Source organism: Lethenteron reissneri, chromosome 26 (genome assembly GCF_015708825.2).
Source record: "Lethenteron reissneri isolate LAM-NWPU_2019-01 chromosome 26, ASM1570882v1, whole genome shotgun sequence".
Taxonomy (NCBI): Eukaryota; Metazoa; Chordata; class Hyperoartia; order Petromyzontiformes; family Petromyzontidae; genus Lethenteron; species Lethenteron reissneri.
In genome coordinates this window covers 13,759,819-13,780,247 of record NC_083804.1, presented here as the reverse complement: position 1 = coordinate 13,780,247, position 20,429 = coordinate 13,759,819, and the positions used below count along the sequence as shown (strand labels likewise).

Sequence of the window (20,429 nt, the reverse complement as noted above, 5' to 3'; positions counted from 1 at the left end):
AAGAGGCACGCTGAGTTGGACGATTATTCTCAGGAGGGTCAGATCCTGCGACCGTATCAGTAGACGGTAAACACCTACAACTGGTCAAGTAATAATAATGACAGTAAAGGTTTTGCGTGGAGTGGTGGAACAAGTGGGTGGGCGCACTGCGCTATGAATCCGGCGACCAGAACTCGATTCCCAAATTCATATTCTTGGTTCTTTCGGTAAAGTCGCGTAGAAGGGAAATAATAAAAAAAGAAAAAAAAAACATAATGAAAAAAATCTCACGACGTTTCGGCCACAACACAAGCAGCCGTCCCTTCTACGTGACTTTACCGAAAGAACCAAGAATATGAATCCCTGCAGTCGCGAAAGCTTCAAATAGAAATTCCCAAATTGTTTATGTCACAACTGAAATGGAAAAAAGTGGGGGGGGGGAAGAGGTGGGTTGAAGAAGCGTGACGTGTTGACGTCGTTAATGTGACCCCCACCTGCGTCGTCTCGCAGTCCTTACTCCTCTTCTCCTCATCGTGGTTTTCCTGTGAAAGGGAGCAACCGCAAAGTTGTCATCTATGTCACCCCAGGAACCGCGGTGAACGTTTGATTCGGGCAAATTATTTTCTTTGAAGATGGAGAGAGTAACGGGGTACGGGCAGCAGTCCCGGAGATATACGAACGTCCGGCTTATGAACAGCTGCGCTTACCAACGGGCCATCATAAGACATTGCAAACATTCGATAGTGTTCACGAACACAGCAACTATTTTGTTCGGCAGGGCAATCCTCTGCGAGATGTAATGAGTCCCAGCATCCCGCGTGAAGCACAACAAAAGTGAACTGGACCACTCAAGGTAAGTGAAAATAAATCGATGTTGTTTTTATGTTACCAAATCGTGAACACGGCCGATACGCTGACAAGGGCTCTTCACACAGCCAGGCAAGGTAGATTCTTTAAGGAACCACTGCAAATCACTCTGTGGTGTCAAGGCCACTACTAACAACGCTTCCCTGTTGAACCACATTTTGTAACACTGACTGTACGTATGATTAAATATTGAGTTCCGAGATACGAACAAATTGACTTACGAACGGGTCTCTGGGACGGAACCCGTCATTCATAAGTCAAGCACTGCCTGTGCGCACGTGTATTTTTTTTTCATTGGAGAGGAGAGGTGTTGGACGTTTCAGGGGAATTGTACTATTTTCACAATTTTTATTTTACCAGGTTAAGGCCCACTGAGCAATGTAGCTCTTTTTCAGAAGCGACATGGCCACAACTGATAGCGCAACGAATTGGTTCATCACGTGGAAATTTACAAGCGCCAAATAACTCTCTAAGTGCACGTTTCTAAACGTGGAGGGGGAAAAGAACCTGAGGACCCGGAGAAAAATCCATGCCACCACAGGGAGAGAAGAGAGAGAGAACACGCAAACTCCAAATAAACAGGTGTCAGCATGGTCGGGACCGAACCCACGACCTCCTGCGTACCAGACGAGGCAAATAACACGGTGGCACAATACACGATTGGCGCGGGGTGGGGCCAGGGGGTTGCATGGAACGTACCATGGCTAAGAGGGCGCCGGGGCTGGCAGGGAGCGGTGAGCTGCTGGGGCTTGACGCTGGCGAGCTGTTAAACTGCAGTGAGTCCTCCTCCGTGATGCTGTTACTGCCAGGGGATGTCGCCATCAACGCCGCTTGCGCTGCGGAGGGGAGGAAGGAGAATGCGTGTGTGACGGCAAGGAAGGAGAGTGCGCAAGAAGGAGGGGAGCAGTGCTGGGCAGGAGACAGGTGTGGGGACGGAGTGTGGTTGAGGCAAGGCGTGTGACAAGTGTAAGGAAGAGCAGCGTGGAGAGAAGAGTTTGGTGGAAGAGAAGAGTGTGTTGAATGGGAGGAGTGTGAGAAGGAGTATGGGGAGGGTAGGCAAGAGTGTGGGGAGGAGCACAGGGAGTGTAGGGAGAACAGCGTGGCGAGAAGGGGTTGGGAAGAAGTGTGGGGAGGTGAGGAGTGTTGGTAAGTAGACAAGTGTGGGGAGGACAGGAGTGCGTGGGGAGGGAGTGAAGCGAGGGAGTTAGGAAAATAAATTGCGGGGCGCGTATCGTGCTCCCTCGTCACGTAACCGCATCGTAAAAACTTTGTTTTAATTGCCAAATCGTGAACACGGCTGATACGCTGACAAGGGCTCTTCACACACCGAGGTAGCCAGGCAAGGTAGATTCTTTAAGGAACCACTGCAAATCACTATGTGGTGTCAAGAACACCATCACTACCGTCAACATCTCATCATCCTGTAGGAGCCAACAAGATAAAACCACTGACGGCTAACTGCCGTGGTCGCGTTGCCTTCTCACAGCAAACCAAACACGCAGGATAAAATTAACGCGCAAAGCCAAACGACGATTACGAAAGCAACCAAAAAAAAAGAACAAGCAGGACGGAAAGGAAGTGGTCAAGTTGCACTCACTGATGTCCTCCATGTCGATGTCATCGTAAAGGAATTCGTTCTCTTCGAAGTCTGGGTCTTGCGAGGAATCGACGTAGTACTCCACGTCGTCCTTAATCTTCTTGATGGAGTCAACGTCTATCGTGCTGTTGTCCAGCATCCGCAAGAGCGTCTCTAGCATTCGTATGTGGTGCCTGTGCCTCTCAATGTGCCTCTTCAGCTCCTCTAGCCTGTCCTGCTTCTACACAACACACAAGGCAAGGAGGAGGAGGCAGCGGGGGTTGGGGGGGGGGGGAACCAAACGCTAACGCTGCAATAATAATAATCGTAATAGTCCTTTGTTTTAACACGTGAACGCCTCGGCTGAGTCTTGAGGCACGCATTCGAGAGGGTCCTGCTCGGGACGTTTGGACAATTCCTTTTCTGCAGGGGGCGGGTGGGGTTCCTGGAGAAAACCCACTCGTATGGGGCGGTGTAACTCTTACGCACTACACCGACAGGGCAACAATCTACTTGGGCTGTACAGCTGTCTACTAGGCGATCCCTCACACCCCACAAACCCTTATCCCTCGCAGGGTTGAGTGTCTCAGGCACATGTTGATGTCTGTGTGATTCACCAACCCCGCAACCCAAAGACTGGACCATTAGCTTGTGCCACCGCCATCCCAGCACTGCGTTGACCGTTCCTTATTCAACTGGGTGACCCCCCCCCCCCACCCCCGTCTCCACACCCCCCATCCCAGCGATTGAGGTTCATCACACTGCTCTTGACCGGGGAGTTGCACTTGATAGTAGTTACGTCGGAACATTTAATGTCGGGACGCCCCCAAAAAACACAAAACCCTAAACGGAAACAGGGATGCAAAGGAAAATAAATGAGTATTAGCAGGAGAGTTTGGTTCGGGTTAAGTTACACACAAATAATAATAACAATAACATAGTATTGTAATTAGAACAACAAGAACACGTCCACAAAGCCCAGGGATAAAAAATAAAAACTAAACGAGGGTGGGACGTACTCTTTGTCGGCAAAGGAAAAGGAACCAACAGCGAACACGCGAACGTTCATGAAATTTACATTTTTTCCAAGAGCTATTTTCCAAAAGATGAAACACACAAATGAGGACATTTCAATGCAGCGGCGGAAGATCGAGTAAACCTCAAAGAGCACAGCAGCGCCGCGTAAGATAGAGCACATGCCTGCGTGCGTTCCGTGGCGTAACGCGCTTCGGGGGTTGTTGTTTTTTTCTCGAGCGTTTCGAGTCATTTGAAAAGTCTCTGATCACAGGAAGATGGGGGGAACCCAAGCACGCCTCCCGCGTCCATCTTATCCGACCATCGCGTTAAAAAAACCCTGCGAGCCTGGCGTAAGCGAGCTAGGATGGGACCAACGGATCCGGGCATTGCTCACCTCTTTCTCCGCTTTCTTCTTCCTCGTCTGTGCCGATATCGACTCCACCTCGCTTTCAAATTGGTCCACCTACCAGAAGGACAGACGGAACACCCAGGGGGGAAGGTGAGCGACGCTTGTCAAGAAAATAGCCGCTCACTCTTCGACATTTAAAGCCCTTTATTTTTGTTGTTTATTTTGCGTGTTCAAGCCGAACTCAAGGCGTGGGCGACGCTCTTACCTGCATGTTGAGTGTGTCAATGGTGTTCTGCAAAACAATGTTTTGTTTGGATTAGAGGCGAGTAGGCAAGTGGGCCTGTTATTCTTTCATTTTACATCGGCTCGTTTTACGCGAGCGAGAGACGGAATTATTTCGGCTGCGTCGCCTTAGTGTGGCCACACATGCAATGCTTTGTTTTACAAATTATTAAAGATGACCTTTCAGACATTGAGCATTCTTTAAACTGTCACGACTAAAATGAAAGGCACAACGCACGTTGATGGAATAGAGGAGACACACTGCCCGGACGATTGCTGGTGATGGAGATGTCGTTAGTTTTTGTTTTTAAATCGGACAAAAACTAACATCGGTCAACACGCAAATTGCGAGACACAAGAAGCCACATTTTTAAGAAGTTATTCAGGACAAACACTTGGCATATGAATAGTTTGCCAAAACAACACATGAAGTAACAAACCTTGAATAATATAAACCCGAGGAAGGGAATGTTAACCAAGTGTCGAGGTCTTGCTTTCCACTCAAATTAACCAATTTGCCGAACAAGTGATTTAAATCCCAACAAACGTATAAAATGTTTCATTTTCTTTTCAAGCAACGTAATGTATCTTGTCTGCATCTATCTCGAGAAAACCTCCATCCGAACCCAACATGACATGTGCACCACTCATCTCAAATTTACTAAGATGTTTCTTTCCTGGCCCAACACCTCACAAGACACAACGAGGGTAGAAAGCACAAAAGCTAATGATACAATACGGAAGTGAAACTCACAGCCAGCCACTGACAAATGTCCTCCTTCTCCCGCTGAGCTGGGTCCACCTTGGCAGCAAGGCCTAGGCCTTCCTTGGAGTACGCCTTGGTCTTCGTCTCCCGCTCAATCACCTTAAACCTCTCCATTTGCTACACGCACGTGCACATAAAACACACGGTTCCACCATATAGCCTTCAAAGAGACTGTTGGGGCGAGTGCTGTCAGCGAGCACCCATTACGTTTGGCCTGGCGCACAAGGAGATGATCTTTTTGTCAACACCGCACCAGGCATTCAGTTAAGGTTGGGTTGACCTATTGGGAGACCCAAGACAGATTCATACGCTACTTGAGACTGATGTTAGCTGTGGCTAGGAATTGAACACAGGTCAGTGGGAAAAAATAACTGTGCAACCACTGCACACATAAACACACACACACACGAGTGGTGCATGAACGCACATGTAAAAGTACAAAGCTCCCCCATATAACGTTAAAGACTGTAGGAGCAAGCACTGTTGGCAAGCACCTATGAAGGCCAATACAGCACACGAGGGGGTGAGTGGCAAGCACCACGCCCGGCCACATTTGTCTTCCTAGTAGCAATGTTTACACATTGCACCAGGTACTCATTCTTAGTCGACCAAATACACACACACCTCTAGGGGAGGCCAAGGACCTATTCAGATAATCGTCAATGGTGTTGGCCAAGAGCGAGAATCGAACTTGGGTCGCCGGGTTCGTAGAGCAGCGCGCTAACCACGATACTACCGCTCCCCAAACTCCCCACATTTAAAATTACACTCAAATATTATATATATATTTAGTGACATTGCGGATGTCGCTGTGTAATGTATTGACATCGTGGGCACCACGTATATGTGGGTGCAGTACCGGCCCTAGAGAGGCTCGGTGAGCACTGACTAGCAGTGCTGGATGGCACCACGCTCTGCGTGCAGTGCCAACCCCTACAGGATAGGGTGTGAGCGTGCCAGCCATGGGAATGGGGTTACCAAGGGCCATGGCACTCTGGTTGACCCCGAAGGACACGTGACCGGTAAAGTCTACACAGAGCCCCCAGGTGGGGGCTATGGGTGGTCACGTGTCAGGGTCGAGATCCTGCTTGAGGGTTATCGAAGGTGGTCGTGGCTAAGGGCAGAGCCAGCCACACCACAGAGGATAGAAGCCGGGTCCCCGAGAGGGACCGGCTGCTGTTGTTATCCTGAAGAATCGACGTTCTATGTCCGAGAAGAGTCTCCAACACGTGCACCTGGACCCAAGATGGGGTCCTGTCCGTTGCAGCTACTCCCAGTGTGATTAGTGCAGTTAGCCTGGGGGTCCACCACCATAGGTTGTTATCTGGTGAAGGGGCAGTTACCCCTTTGTGTTGGTATTAATAAATGTGTTGCCTCCAAAGAGTGCGTCTGCAACTCAGTTGAACTCACTACATGTATACACACACAAAAACACACATGCGCACACATATTCATTCATGCACAGGCAGCCCACATTCAGCATGGGAAGCCAAGGTTTCAGCCAATTAAAAGTCTGCTGAGACAGAAATCTTGGCCAGAGACCATTAGACCAATGCTTCAATTGATCAGTCCTTTAGATTGAGGTCCTGAACAACCAGAAACTGTAAAGACTCAGGTCGGACACAATCAAAATCAATGAGGACACAAAGTTGTAGCCAAACAGAATAAAGTTATACTAAGCTTTCAACACATAAGATCAGACAAAACTTCTCAGCCAATCAGATCCTTACAAATTAATCTCTGCCGACTGAAGTCTCTTTATGAAGAAATCTCAACCAATCGGATACCGTTCACACTCAAGTCTCGACCAATCAGAGCAAAGGCCTGAGCGTATCCGCTGGGATTTTGATTGGTTTATTATCCGGGGCCGCCAGGCCACATCGGTGGCACACCGTCTCTATGAGTTTCCGGTTCTCCAACAGCTGCCGCTTGTCTTTGATGTCATTGGAGGCCACCCATGTCTTGATTTGGTCCCGTAACCTCTGCAGCCACACACACACGTACGCAAGCACGCACGCAAGCAGGCACGCAAGCACGTACACATTGAACGTCACTTGCTGCTGCAGAACCCACCTCGCAGTGCAAGAGCTCATCTCTGCGAAAAAAAACAAGAAACATTTTTTTTACAAACGTGTAAGGCTGCCAAGTTAAAAAATAAAAAGGGGAAGCTAATTATGTTTGCCCAACAACACGGGCAATGGGTTTTTAATTATTTTTTTCTTCTCTGGAATATGCTAATTATGAGTAACAAAAAATTGCAAAACCAATAGGATTGATATGACTATACACCTATTTCAAATAGATCCCAGGTGTTGACATTTAAAAAACACATTTTACACGCAGAGAAAATAGAACCTTTTATTATTTGTATTAACAGTGGGAATATTTCCTACTTGTCATGGGAAATACAAAGACATACCTCTCCGATTTATTTTAGAAAAGAGCAAAAAGCACGGGCATTAGCGGAGATCCCTGATGAGCGTAAGGGGAATAACGGTAAATCCTTTGTTGATTTGAATCGACGATCACGCTCACGATGCACACATCGAATTGTGAGTGTGCGAACCGATCGCTTCACAAAAAACGCACGTTGCCTGAGACCGATTCCTACTAAAAACCTGCAGCCGCAAGACTCTACAGGAGCTGTGAAATACCCGACGAAATCACCAATCAGTCCATATGTGGACGTTGGTGTGGCGTTGCCGGTCTCTGCCCATATATGGTCTTGTGGAACCCTGAATCGAGGTGTCGATATCGTATCGATTCTGCTCACAGTCGATCCGACAGCATTGTTCTGAGCATCGATTCGTCGAGGGATAATCGCCGCGTCGGTTCGTTGGCAAGAGATTTATAGATCGAGCAAATTCACGACACATTTATAGTTATGCAATATAACCCAAAAAAAGCCTGTATTATGGAAAATATTGGTTGCGAAAACTGACAAGGAGGGGGGGGGGGGGGCTGGAGTTGGCAGCTCGCGGCGCTCACCTGCAGTTTCTTGATCTCCTTTTTGAGGTCGGCCTCGTACTTCTCCTTCTGGTTCGCGTTGGCCGCATTGTGCACCTGGGTTTTGTCGCCGGCATAAAATTTCAGAGACAACGCAGGGTATCAGCGACGTGCGTTCACGTTACGAAGAGACGCGCGCAGTTCAGCCGGGGGTCCACGCGAGTCTGTTAATAGTGAGACCACAAGGCACGTCGGAGTCTATATTAGAGAGATGGGGGGAGGAGGCGGGGCTCGTTTTAAAACAAAAAGCTTCATAGCTCCAGCATAAACACACATTCTGATTCTGAAATGGAGAGATACGTTTGGGTCGGGCTCTCTCGCGATTACGCTCAACACACACTGTGACCGGCGCGGCGAGGTGGGGGTCAAGGGGAACCTTCGTGACCCGTAGGGTGTAGGGGAGGCCATTGTCCAGCAGTGGATTAACAAGAAATAGTTGGTTGGCAAATGTCTCATCAAACCGAGGGTGGTGCATAAAGTTTGTTAGAGAGCGTCGTGGAACACAGGCAGGCAAATTAGATCAAACTGTTAGATTGAGGTCGGATCAATAAGTGCTCGTTGGCTTGAAGTTCCGACCAATGACAGTCGAGTCAGTTGAGGTCACATCCAATTAAAAGTCTGTGAAGCCAGGAAAACAGCCAATCGGAATCAGTGAGAGCCCATGTCTTTTACAACGAAAATCGCACCTCCAGTGTACAAGAGGCGGCTTCATTATTTACTTATTGACAAAGGTGAAGCTCTCTCATTGACGACGCAAACAAAACGATTTCATCCGGTCCGCTCTCCCATGGGGACAGTGGGCGAATGAGGCCGTTACAATTAAGTTAGAGGAAAACAAAACCCCAAAAAACAAACAGGTGTCTATGACGTGTGGATATGCACCTCGGACGTGTGAGCAGGAGTCCGACAAGATGTCTGAATCTTCATTAATGAGACAAAAAGCATTTAAAGTTATGGTCGGGCGAGCCATAGCAACATCTACAAATATCGTCACACCTCAAGTGACATCAAAGCGACAGCAGCGTGTCAGGCCATAACTTTACAAACAAAGCATTTTAAGATCAACGTCTACATTACATCCAGCTGTTTGTTTCTGTGTTTTCCTTCCTAAGCGGGGTGGGGAACCTTTTTTTTGCCGAGGGTCACACATTAACACATCCCAAGTCACTTCTGTCACAGCAAGAGGCACCTTTAAAAGAGGTTGCAATCTAAATTAATAAGACAGTGTTGTGGGGTAGAAAATATCCCCCTCTAGTACCTTGATTAGTGCAGCCAAGCTGCTTGGATTGATGGGTAGTACTAAAGTTGTAGGCCTCATGTAACTGCGGGCGATGAAGTAGTGGGCCGTATTCAGCCCGCGGGCCTTAGGTTTAACACCCCCCGCACCCCACCCCGACTAGCACAGTTGGCTACGTACGGTGCGAAAAAAGTTCAACATACACACACACACATACGTACAGAACCTCAAAAAGGTGCGGATGTGGGTGATGCGGACCCCCGTGTGTTGAGGGGAAGATGTAGGGGCAGAGCTTTACCTTCTGCCAGATGTCTTCAAACATCTCCACGCCCTCGCACACCTTTTTTAGACAGCGCTCTATCTCTCCTGCACCCCACACGAGGTAAACACGCAGCTTATTTCGTTCGGCAACACGTCAAACCAGTGAGCTACGGTTTAATGTTGGGATATATTTCGCGGAGGTATTCATGCATGGTAGGCATCTAAAACCCATTCTTATCATCAAAATATATATACACACAGAATCAGACGTGGGAGAAATTATTATTATTTTGACAAGCATATGCTGCGTGTGTCAGTGCGATTAAGTTTCACCGCACTGTGAACCTGGCGACCCGTGTTCGATTCGGCAGCCGTACAACCGCTTATTCTTACTTGCGCGACGTAGTTCCATTTACTCAAATCGCGCTATATCCAAATCGCATCTGCGTTATAAAAAATATATGTTCCCTAACACATCCATCGTGTTATATCCAAAGCGTGTTATGAAAACACGCATTACAGGAGAACAAACTGTAGAATCAAACTGACAGTTTGAATTCTAACACATTTGTGCAAAAAAAGTTCAACAGACATACATGCATACAATGTGTCAGATCTGGCATTCGACGGATTGGTTGTTGGGAGACTTGTGAAATGTGTGTGTGTGTGGGGGGCTGCAATGTGTGCAACTCACCCCACTCATTGGCCTTTTATACAAATGGCTCTTTTAACACCACGCAGCCCCGCAGCAAGATTTACAGCTCCGCCCGTGGCGGCACGTTAATAAAGGGTGATTTATCCGAAGGCATCGCCTACGCACCGCCTGTACCGATTGCCACAAATCCAGCCATCCGAGGTGGCCAGGCCAGGAGAGGGAGGTATGGAGGGAGCAAGGGAAGGAATTGGGTCTTTAAAAAACAAACACGGCAGGGAAATTACTGTCTGCCGGAAATACTATTGTGTGGTCATATTTATGAAAAGCCGAGATTCGTTTTTCTTACTGACCAGAGGGACGGGTTGTGCACCTGCTTCGCATCACGTGACTGCTACGTAATGCATTTCAAAACGTCTGTGCATTGCTTAGTATTTGCAAACATTCCTCTGATCTCATGATTTTTATCTCCTACTCCCTCTCCCTTCAACTTCAGCAAACACTAACTTCCTTTCTCTCTCTCTTTCCCTCTCTCTCCCCGCATGCTTCCATCGTACCATTGATTGCATTTTCATATTCTTAAGCCAAGCGTGGACAAGTGTTGGTAGGTGACATAGTTTTGTGAGACTGATATTGGCCTACCAGATGAGAAGGAGCCTGGTGGTGTGTTCGTTAACCCATCTGTATGGGACGTTGATATCTATGCTACCTTTTTGCCAGTACAGTATCAAAATCATGGAGTAAAAAAAAAAGATAGGGTTTAGCCTTTCTGGCAATAAAAAAAAAAGCAGGCATTTGATGTTCAAACACCAAATAGATACCTATTACGTCTGCATTGACCACACGTACTTGTGGCAAAACATGTAAACAAACATGCTCTGATAACATGTGCATTGACTTTGAACCCAAATGACCTATGCCAGAAATAGCCTTATTTATTTTCTTCACCGTTGTATTTGACCCTTTGCCCTGTAATGCCCTCATACGCGTAGATTTTTCTGGGGTAATTTGATTCCCTCCCCAAAACAAATTGGGGGGAAAAAAAATCACAAATGCCATTACGACCCTATTCTCTAAATGATAAGACACTCCTTTCCCCTCCTGCCCCCCCTGCCCCGGTATTTTAAAGCAAAAGGTGGAGGTACAAACCAGATTTCTAAAACTTTATTTACAATAGGGCACAAACTTGTGGTGCATCTTACTTTCTGGAGCATCCTATAGTCCCGAGACTACGTATTAAGTCTATACACGATGGGAAGTTGCTTCTTTTTCCAAGGCAATTCTTTGGTCTGAAAACAATCTCGCCCCTGGCTTTGAGAATTTCTGACTTTCTTTATGCCAATCTTTCTCCCTCCACTACTCACTGTGTGCTATATACATCGCTTCACACTTCATTTATTTAGACGTACACAGCAAGGTGTGTATTATGTGTTGAAATGCGTTTACTCTTAACCCAACCCTGAGAATAATTACACATGTGCAACTCGGTAAACAATATAAATATAATTGTATTATGATTCTACGCAAAAGCAAAACTGTAGGATTCAGTGTGGAGAACTATATTATAATGCATTTTATAATAAAATTATTAACTGTTAATGTGTATCCTTGTGACCCCATGGTTTTCTCCGTCTCCCCTGTCAAAAAAATAACAACTCTCAATGAGCTCTCACCTTGTTAAATAAAGGACACTGATGAATCAGCAAGTCAACTTTTATCACTTCTTTAGAACTGCTTTCTGTATTTAGTTTGTTGTCCTTCCCACGCAACTCCGATTATATTCATCACGGTTGGCTACGTACGGTGCGAAAGAAGTTCAACATACATACAACTTGTTGCAACACTATACTACAGACTACAAGCCAAACTAATTTCCATATTACTATTAGAAACAATGATTAAAAAACGATCAGTTATTGCCAAAGAGGAATAGCTTTGCAGTTCAGACGACGAAGGGACAGTTCAGCTACGGCAACGCACAAACTATTGTTTGTTGCTCAGAATCACAAACCAACCCAGCACTCGCAAACAAGACACACATAGCTTAACCCAACATAAACCTCCAGCCGGTACACGTAGCAGACACACAAGGGACGTTGTTACGGGCCACCCACAGCAGGCAGTCCAACGTCAGCAACGTGTGACGCAACGTGTGACGCAACGTGTGACGCACGCGTGCAACTTAACCCCAACGTGTGACGCAACGTGTGACGCAACGTGTGACGCAACGTGTGACGCAACGTGTGACGCACGCGTGCAACTTAACCCCAACGTGTGACGCAACGTGTGACGCAACGTGTGACGCAACGTGTGACGCACGCGTGCAACTTAACCCCAACGTGTACGGACAAACCACACAGGCAGCGCTTCCAAGACATGAGAAGCAAGTGACCTAAACACAACCGGCACGATTGAAATTTGCCAACTCTGTGCGCATGCATACACACAAAAAGACAAAGATCCACCGTACAGCCTTAACAGACCATCGGGGAAAGTGCTGTTAGCGAGCAACTATGAAGGCTGGCACGGTACACGAGGGGGTGGGTAGCCAGCAACCATGCCCGTCCGCCTTTGTCCCCCTATTGACGATGTTTACACATCACTTAATCATTTGAGGCTGAGTCGACCTAGGGGAGGCCCAGGACCGGTTAACATAATTGTCACTTGGGTTGCCAGGTATGTAGCGCGGCGTGCCAACCGCTACACCACCACTCCCCGCACACACACACGCACACAACTTGATCTGAACACATACGAATAAACCGCACGCGCAACGCAAACACTTATCCCAAACCACAGGATTGGAACTTGCCAATACGACGCTCACATAATTGACAGGCACACAGAACACTTGAGATGTACGGGCTGACAGAAAACCCCACAAAATGAAACTCACCTACATGCACACAACACGCACAAAGTAATTACACAACTTGAGCGCTGCGATCATCTAGCAATGGCTCATACATTGACAATTTGCTGCAATGTATCTGAATATAGTTACAAGAAACTATTAATTTTGATTATGACGAATTAAATCTGATGTGCTTTTTTTTCTCTTTCTGCAACTTATCTCGAAGGTTTCCTTTACATATGAAACGTGTTAATAAATGGTAAACGTGTTTAGAACTGATTCAACACAAACTTAAATGAAGATAAATGATGAATCCCCATATTAATAACCAGGTGGAAGAGCCTACTGAGACAAGCATCCAATTCAAAGAAGACCTGAAATGCAGTAAAATCAGAACATAATCTGGTACACAGAACGCATGAAAACAAAATTGAGAATAACTTGGCCAACCATCCCAATCCATTTTAAAATCCCAGCGTTCCGTTTGTCCGTCAACTAAATTACAAGAACCTCTCAGAAGGCCTGAATCACAAAGTTAGAGAAACTGGACCCCCCCCCCCCCCCCCGAGTGTGGGGGTAAAAAGTTTATCCAACAGGTTACCAAAAATTGTCGACCCCCCAAACTTTTTTTACTACCCCCGCCCACCCGCCACCCCCCAAAAATGTTCATTTATTTTGCAGGCATATATGCCGAGATACCCTACATACAATAGAGTCAGTAGTATCTGTACGCATTAAAAGGGGGGGGGGGGGGAGAAGAGGACATCAGTAGGGGCGACGGGTGTTTGCAAAAAAGTGTCTGGACGCAGCGAAGTTCACTGCGATAAATTAAATGCAACTTTTACGTCAGTTAAGTGTGAATGTGCACAGACCGACAGAATTAAGATTACATTTTATTTTCCGGGAACATACCACTTAAATAAAATAAGACAGATCATTCTGACCCAACAACAATTCAGCCCTTGAGATGAAATATACTCAAGAGAGCAGTAGTAGTACACCAGCTGATAGATGTAGCGCAGATGTCAGGAAGCTGATTAAAAAAGACCACCTCTAAATTAATCTGAGGAATTTCACATTAACACAAACGTTGTTGTTCCTTGAACATTAGCAGGAGGTTCAGAAATCTTAGGGAGCGATAAGAAGGGGGCAATGTCTGCCATATATAACGCGAGAACGAGGGATTTCTCTGTGCCCCCTTTGGGCGTGCGATGACAGCTTACAAGACACACAGCGCTCCGATGTACTCCAGGAAGAGGAAAGCTGCACAAGGGTGTACGTATTCCATGTGTGTATGTGTCCTGCTCATGGCCAACACCAGTGACGATTATCTGAATGGGTTCTGAGCCTCCCCTAAGTCGACTTAGCCTCAAATGAGCACCTGGTGCATGGTGTGTAAACATCGCCACTTGGGAGACAAAGGCGGCCAGGCATGGCCGAGGCGGCCAGGCATCGGCCGACCTTCATTAGGTGCTGCTCGCAAACAGCACTTGGCCCAACAGTCTGTTAAGGCTACACGGGGGATCATTGTCTTTGTGTTTTGCGCGCGCGCAAAATTCTCAAGGCGCGAGGCTTGTGCTTTTGCCAGCTGCTCTCCCATCAGCAGCAACTTCTGTTTTAAAAACATCCTTGTAAATGTGTCAGAATAACAGGACGCCCGATCCGAAAAGTTGAGTGCAGTGATGCGCGGTTCATGCTGCTAGGCATACACTGTACATGCCATCTGTGCTTATCGCAAATAATTGTGGGGCTGTTTTGTTCCCTGTAACACCGTGAAGTGTAGAAAGAATTAGAAACAATAATTATGACCATGGTTTATATCCAAGATGGGGACGGGGGGTTGTGGGGGGGGGGCATGTGTGCGTGCGTGGTGGTGCCTTAGGTAGTTCTGGCCACGGCTAACGTTAGTGGCGAGTGACACCAGACCCGGTCCAATCAGCACGGTTGGCTACGTATGGCGCAAAAAAAGTTCAACATATATACGTACAAAGTGGAAACCCCTTCAACAACCTGCATTGACCAGCGTGGTGAAGTGTGATCACCACGCCAGTCCGTGAGACTTTTACGGAGGGTCCTGCTTGTGCTAAGATTAAACGGCTCAGAAAAGTTTTTCTTTGCACAAGGAAAACTGAGGTACCTGGAAAAAATCGACACGTATGAGGTAAACACCACTAAAAATCCAATATTTAAATAGTCTCTCAGAGATACCTATTACCATACTGACACCTCACAGCGTCAAAGATGGCTCTGTCACGTACACGCCGATGACTGGCGAGAACCACCACCCCCCCGGCTCGAACGACGACGCTGTCCGTTCGAAAGTCGTGCGGTCGCGCCAACTTACCTTGCAATTTCCGCTTGTCAGCCATCGCTGCTCACGTCACGATCTCTCGCTGCTCCGCACCATACTCCACCTACTGTGAGAGAGCGCGTGCAAAACCCGCCCACGCTCTTTGTCAGCGAGGGGTACATGCCGCGCGGCACGGCGTGGAAACACCGTGGAATGGCGTGGGTCACGGCCAGGCTCCTCCGATTAGCGGGGTCGGCTACGTACGGTGCGAAAGAAGTTCAACGTGCATACAGTACATAACACACAGGCTCACCGCGAGCGAGACATGAGCGTTCCGGCCGGTCTACACAGCGCACGGTGGTCGGTCCGCTGCACCAATAGCAGCGATGTGCAGGGAAACAAGTGTACGGTTATCGTAACGGCCCGACCGTAACATCAAAAATTTAAAGGTATGCAGGAGCGAACAATCAGCCAAGAAGGTTTGTCTCATGTGCCATTACAAACACACAATAAACATGTATATGTACACACATCCCTTCGTCAGCCCACTGCTGGATGAAGGCTTCACCAAGCCCACGTGGGTCAAGTGGGTAATTTGACCACCCGTCCGTATTTTATCCAGGTTCAAATCCAGCTTAGGTTCTGAGATCTAACGATAGCATGCACATTCCAGTTGATTTTCTCTTCGGCTCAACACACATACAAATGTTGAAAAATATATATCATAACAAGGCCAAAACGCTAGTGCTGGCGGCAGGCTGTCAACATGGTGGCGAGATGTTAACTACCTGGCCAGGTATACAGAAGGTTGTGGGTTTGATCCTAACCCTGACGCCTGTATATTTGGAGTTTGCGCATCTCTCTCCCCATAGATTTTCTCCGTTTCCTCCTGTTTTCCTCCCCCAATTTTTTAAACATGCGTTTTAGAGTATTTGTCTGCTATATATTTGCACGTGATGATAAGCCACTTCGTCGAGCTCTCATTTGCGGCCAGGTCTCTTCTGAAAAAAAGAGCGTGTCGCTCAGTGGGCCTTAACTGCTCAAATAAAAACAATAGTTTATTTACTTTTAAATTCAGTGTGCAGAAAAAAAAGCAAAAGGCCCAACAGGGATGAAGGCTTTGTAAAGCGACCCAAGCATAAAGACAGCAGATGGTCATCCTATTAAGTCAAATAGCTTTTAAAAGCTGGAATCAAGATGTTTGTACGGCAAAATTAATTCACAAACTGCATGACTGGCGTTGAAATTAAACGATTCCTTGCGGGCCCTATGCCGTTTGTTTAAAACGTATTATATACGTCATAGGTACACACTGTACACATTAAAGTGTTTTAGAAAACTACATGCAGTAAAAAAATTTGTTTGCATCAAACAAGTCAAAAATATATTTGAAAGTCGCACAAATTGTACAGGCGAATGCTAATTTTCTTTCCGTTCACATCACTGCATCCGTCATATCCACCTATGCCCGTTATTACAATCTTTTGGAAATAAAGCATGTGCTCGTAAGAATTATCAACAAAGTACCCACAATGCACCTAATTAGAGAAGCTCACCCGGTACAGAGCCTGGATAGTGCTTGGATGAGCGATAGGAGGCTGCTGCAGAGATATGTTGTCAACAGAGGGCAGTGCAGCAACATGCAATGTTGTACTGCAGTATGCTTCACCATCTATGCTATCCACCTTTATCAACTCACACTGACCAGCGTGTTTAAGTGTTTGCTAATAACCCTGACGACCAGCAGTGCGTGGAGAGGTCCTCATCCAGCAGTGGATTGACAAAAGGGCTGGTCATGTGCACATGTATACGCATCACAGATGCTCACACAAAACGCATGCATGGGCCTATCACATGCAAACAAACACATGTACATCAATGCCCATCACAAACAATGCACACTCCAAACGTACGCACGCGTACACCTGAAAACCACATAACACACTTGGGCAAATGCACACACAAACGTAACCTTATGCACGTACACAAACCCAAAATACACACATATGGCACACATACCCAAGCATTTAACATGTATCCATCTACCATGCACACACACGTGACATTCACTATTTTATCGCAGACCTACGAGAATATATCATGCACGTACATCCATAAGATGTTTTTGGGTTAGATCGTGTCAATATAAATGTGTCGTTAAACCAGGCACCACCTGACACAGCCAAATAATAAGGTTTGTCACGTAAACGAAATATGCCAATTCGTTACCAGTTCAGCACATGTGTGTTGGAGAGTAAACCCACAAACATTTACAATTCGAGTACGACGTTTTGCCAATAATTACAACCAGCATCATCAGGCAGACAGCCATAGTTGTTCTTGTTAGGAGGATTTCTCCACAACTCTGGATATCCGCTTGATGATGCTAGTTGTAATTACTGGCGAAACGTCGTACTTGAATCGTAAATGTTGTGGGTTTACTCTCCAACACATCGGTGTGCTGAACTAGTAACAAATTCGATTTGAAGCTTTCGTGACTGCAGGAATCCATACTCTTTTGTTCTTTTGGTAAAGTCACGTAGGTAGAAAAATAATAGATCACGACGTTTCAATCGCAACACAAGCAATCGTCATCAGGTGGGACAACCACAGCAAGAAAAAAACTGAATTTACCGAAAGAACCAAAGAGTATAGTAAAAAATTGGCACGTTTTGTTAACATGAAAACCCTTACTATTTGTCTGGAGGGTGGTGGCGGATTTAAAAACACATTTATATTTACGCGATCTAACCCAAAAACCCTTTAATATCGATAACATTGGTCGCGAAAGAATACGTGTATGCACATACATGATGTGCACTCTATCCGAGACAAATAAAAAACGTGTAGCTGACACGTGGACACAACATTATTACACGCATATCTATCCCTTATCACTGTCGTGTATATACACTTCACACAAACCAAAACACACAGCAACACCCCAATATTCAACACGCACACACAGTCCTGATACAAACACCTACAACATAAACTTACTTGACACCCACCTCTCACACCACCACTATCCCTCTCTTTCACACCCCTACCTCACACCTTTCTCAAACACCACCTTTCTGTGTCAATTGGGATCATGTATCACAATCATCACCCACATACGGGCAGAGACCAACGTCCCTTCAGGTCGCTTGTAAAGGAAACTCTTCTGGTATCGTCAGTTCTCACCTCGTAAAATAAACTTGAAACTTGCACCTACCTACCTCCCTCTGACGCACACACCTCTCATACATACCCACACACACTCCTCTCACTCACCTCTTTTTCACACAATATATACCTATGTAACGTACACCATTCACTCACATAAACCTGTCAAACACACACACACCTATGTCTGGCACACACACACCTACGTCTGACACACACACTTATCTCACAAACACCTACGTCTGACACACACACACACACACCCACTTCTCTCAAAAACTCAACTATGTCTCAGACATCTCTGACACATCAAAGATAAAGTCCCCCCCCCATAGCCTGAATAAACTGTTGGGGCAAGTGCTGTTAGTGAGCAGCTATAAAGGCCGGTACATCACACGAGGGAGTGGGTGGATAGCTACACGCCTGGTCGCCTTTGTCTCCCTCGTGGAGATGTTTACACACCGCACAGGTACTCATGTGAGGCTGAATCGACTTAATACACGCATACCACTCATACACATCCTCACACACATACACACCTACACCTCACATACACACACACACCTATACCTCACATACACACACCTATACCTCACATACACACACACACCTACACCTCACATACACACCCCTATACCTCACATACACATACACACACATACCTACACCTCACATACACCCCTATACCTCACATACACACACACACACCGATACCTCACATACACACAATGTTAGACACACACATGTATGCCTTACACACACACACACCTCTCACACAAACCCATGTCTGACACAAACCTATCTCCGACACACACCTGTCCCCCACACACACCTGTCCCCCACACACACCTGTCCCCCACACACCTATGCCCGACACACACCTATCACACACACCTGCCCCCCACACACACCTATGCCCGACACACACCTATCACACACACACCTATGCCCGACACACACCTTGTCTGACACACACAAACCTATGACTGACACACACCTCCCACACACACACCTGCCCTCACAATACACCTACGTCCGACACACAACACACACCTACGCCTCACACCCCCCCACGTGTACCCGAGGTTCATGTGCCAAGTTCACGCGCTCGCTCGCTCCCTCCCCCCACCTCCCAACGCTGGCGAGAGCGCGTCCAGGTGGACACAAAAGGAGCGCGCTGCTATTGTTTGCGAGCATCACCAGCATCATCATCATCACAGCAGCGCACGGGTTCCCATCTTTACCGTCGTTCACAAGTTCCACTCGCCTAAGAGTCGAGGACGTAAACATTGCGATGACACACGAGGCCCGCGTTGTCGAGGAACGCAGCAATCCTCAACACCATCACCACCCCCGCTAACCACCACCACCACCAACCTCACGTTGAGGGGGCCATGATATCTATATTTAAACACGTAACAACAAAATAAAAGATATACATATATACACCCACGACGCCGACGCCAACAACAACAAAATTACCCTCTTGCAAAATCTATAACAGAACGCGAATCGTGAATTCCGTCGTCGTGTGTATGTTTATAGATGCACGCGATAATTTTACGCACATTAATTAAGAATCTGCCTGTGCGTCTGTGTGAGTGAGAGTCTTGCAAAAAGCCCCGAGTTAGCGCGCGTGAATAAAATAAAACCCGCCGTCACACACAGACACCGCAGCGATTTAAAACGTTGCGTGCACACACGCGGAACGTGTAAGAATAATCGCAATCGCGTCTTTATTGAATAAAATAATAATATTCTTACCAATCGCATCCCTAATGCTACAGATCCAAGATGGCGTCCCGAGCCGCATCACCTTTTGTTGCGCGGAGGGATACACCGCCGCCCCCCCACTCCCCTTCACCCCGACCCCCATCCACTGCACCCTCCGCCCCTCGAAAAAAGGTCGCGTTTCGTTCGCGCGGTAACGCGAAACTCGACGCGATCGCCGCTCCGGGCGACTCGAAGCGACTTCGACACCTCCCGGAGTCGCCGTCGCCAGCGACAACGCGGGGCTGGCGCTTCCTGTAACGGGGGAAGGGGTTGTGTGGGTCGGGACTACTTGCCGGAGGCGGAAGAATAGTGAATAGCGGCGGAAGAAGAAGGGGGAGGGGGTGAGAAGTAG

General features: G+C 47.1%; 1 protein-coding gene across 8 annotated transcripts in view; it reads right to left on the bottom strand.

The window, feature by feature from the left end:
* LOC133347987 (CCR4-NOT transcription complex subunit 3-like) overlaps positions 1-20,155 on the bottom strand; it is a 30,570-nt gene extending 10,415 nt beyond the window's left edge. The window contains exons 1-12 of one of the 8 annotated variants that reach the window (XM_061560760.1): positions 20,069-20,155; positions 15,191-15,263; positions 9,378-9,445; positions 8,725-8,763; positions 7,825-7,899; positions 6,729-6,818; positions 4,825-4,953; positions 4,054-4,080; positions 3,834-3,902; positions 2,444-2,663; positions 1,546-1,682; positions 474-521 (exon numbers count right to left, since the gene is read on the bottom strand). In XM_061560760.1, the coding sequence (XP_061416744.1) occupies positions 474-521; positions 1,546-1,682; positions 2,444-2,663; positions 3,834-3,902; positions 4,054-4,080; positions 4,825-4,953; positions 6,729-6,818; positions 7,825-7,899; positions 8,725-8,763; positions 9,378-9,445; positions 15,191-15,215 (927 nt within the window). In that variant the 5' untranslated portion in view covers positions 15,216-15,263; positions 20,069-20,155. Of the gene's footprint in view, positions 1-473; positions 522-1,545; positions 1,683-2,443; positions 2,664-3,833; positions 3,903-4,053; positions 4,081-4,824; positions 4,954-6,728; positions 6,819-6,909; positions 6,932-7,824; positions 7,934-8,724; positions 8,764-9,377; positions 9,446-15,190; positions 15,265-20,068 lie in introns of those variants that run through there. The other 7 variants (XM_061560761.1, XM_061560764.1, XM_061560762.1 and 4 more) reach the window with 7 other exon arrangements.
* Positions 20,156-20,429: the final 274 nt, after the last annotated feature.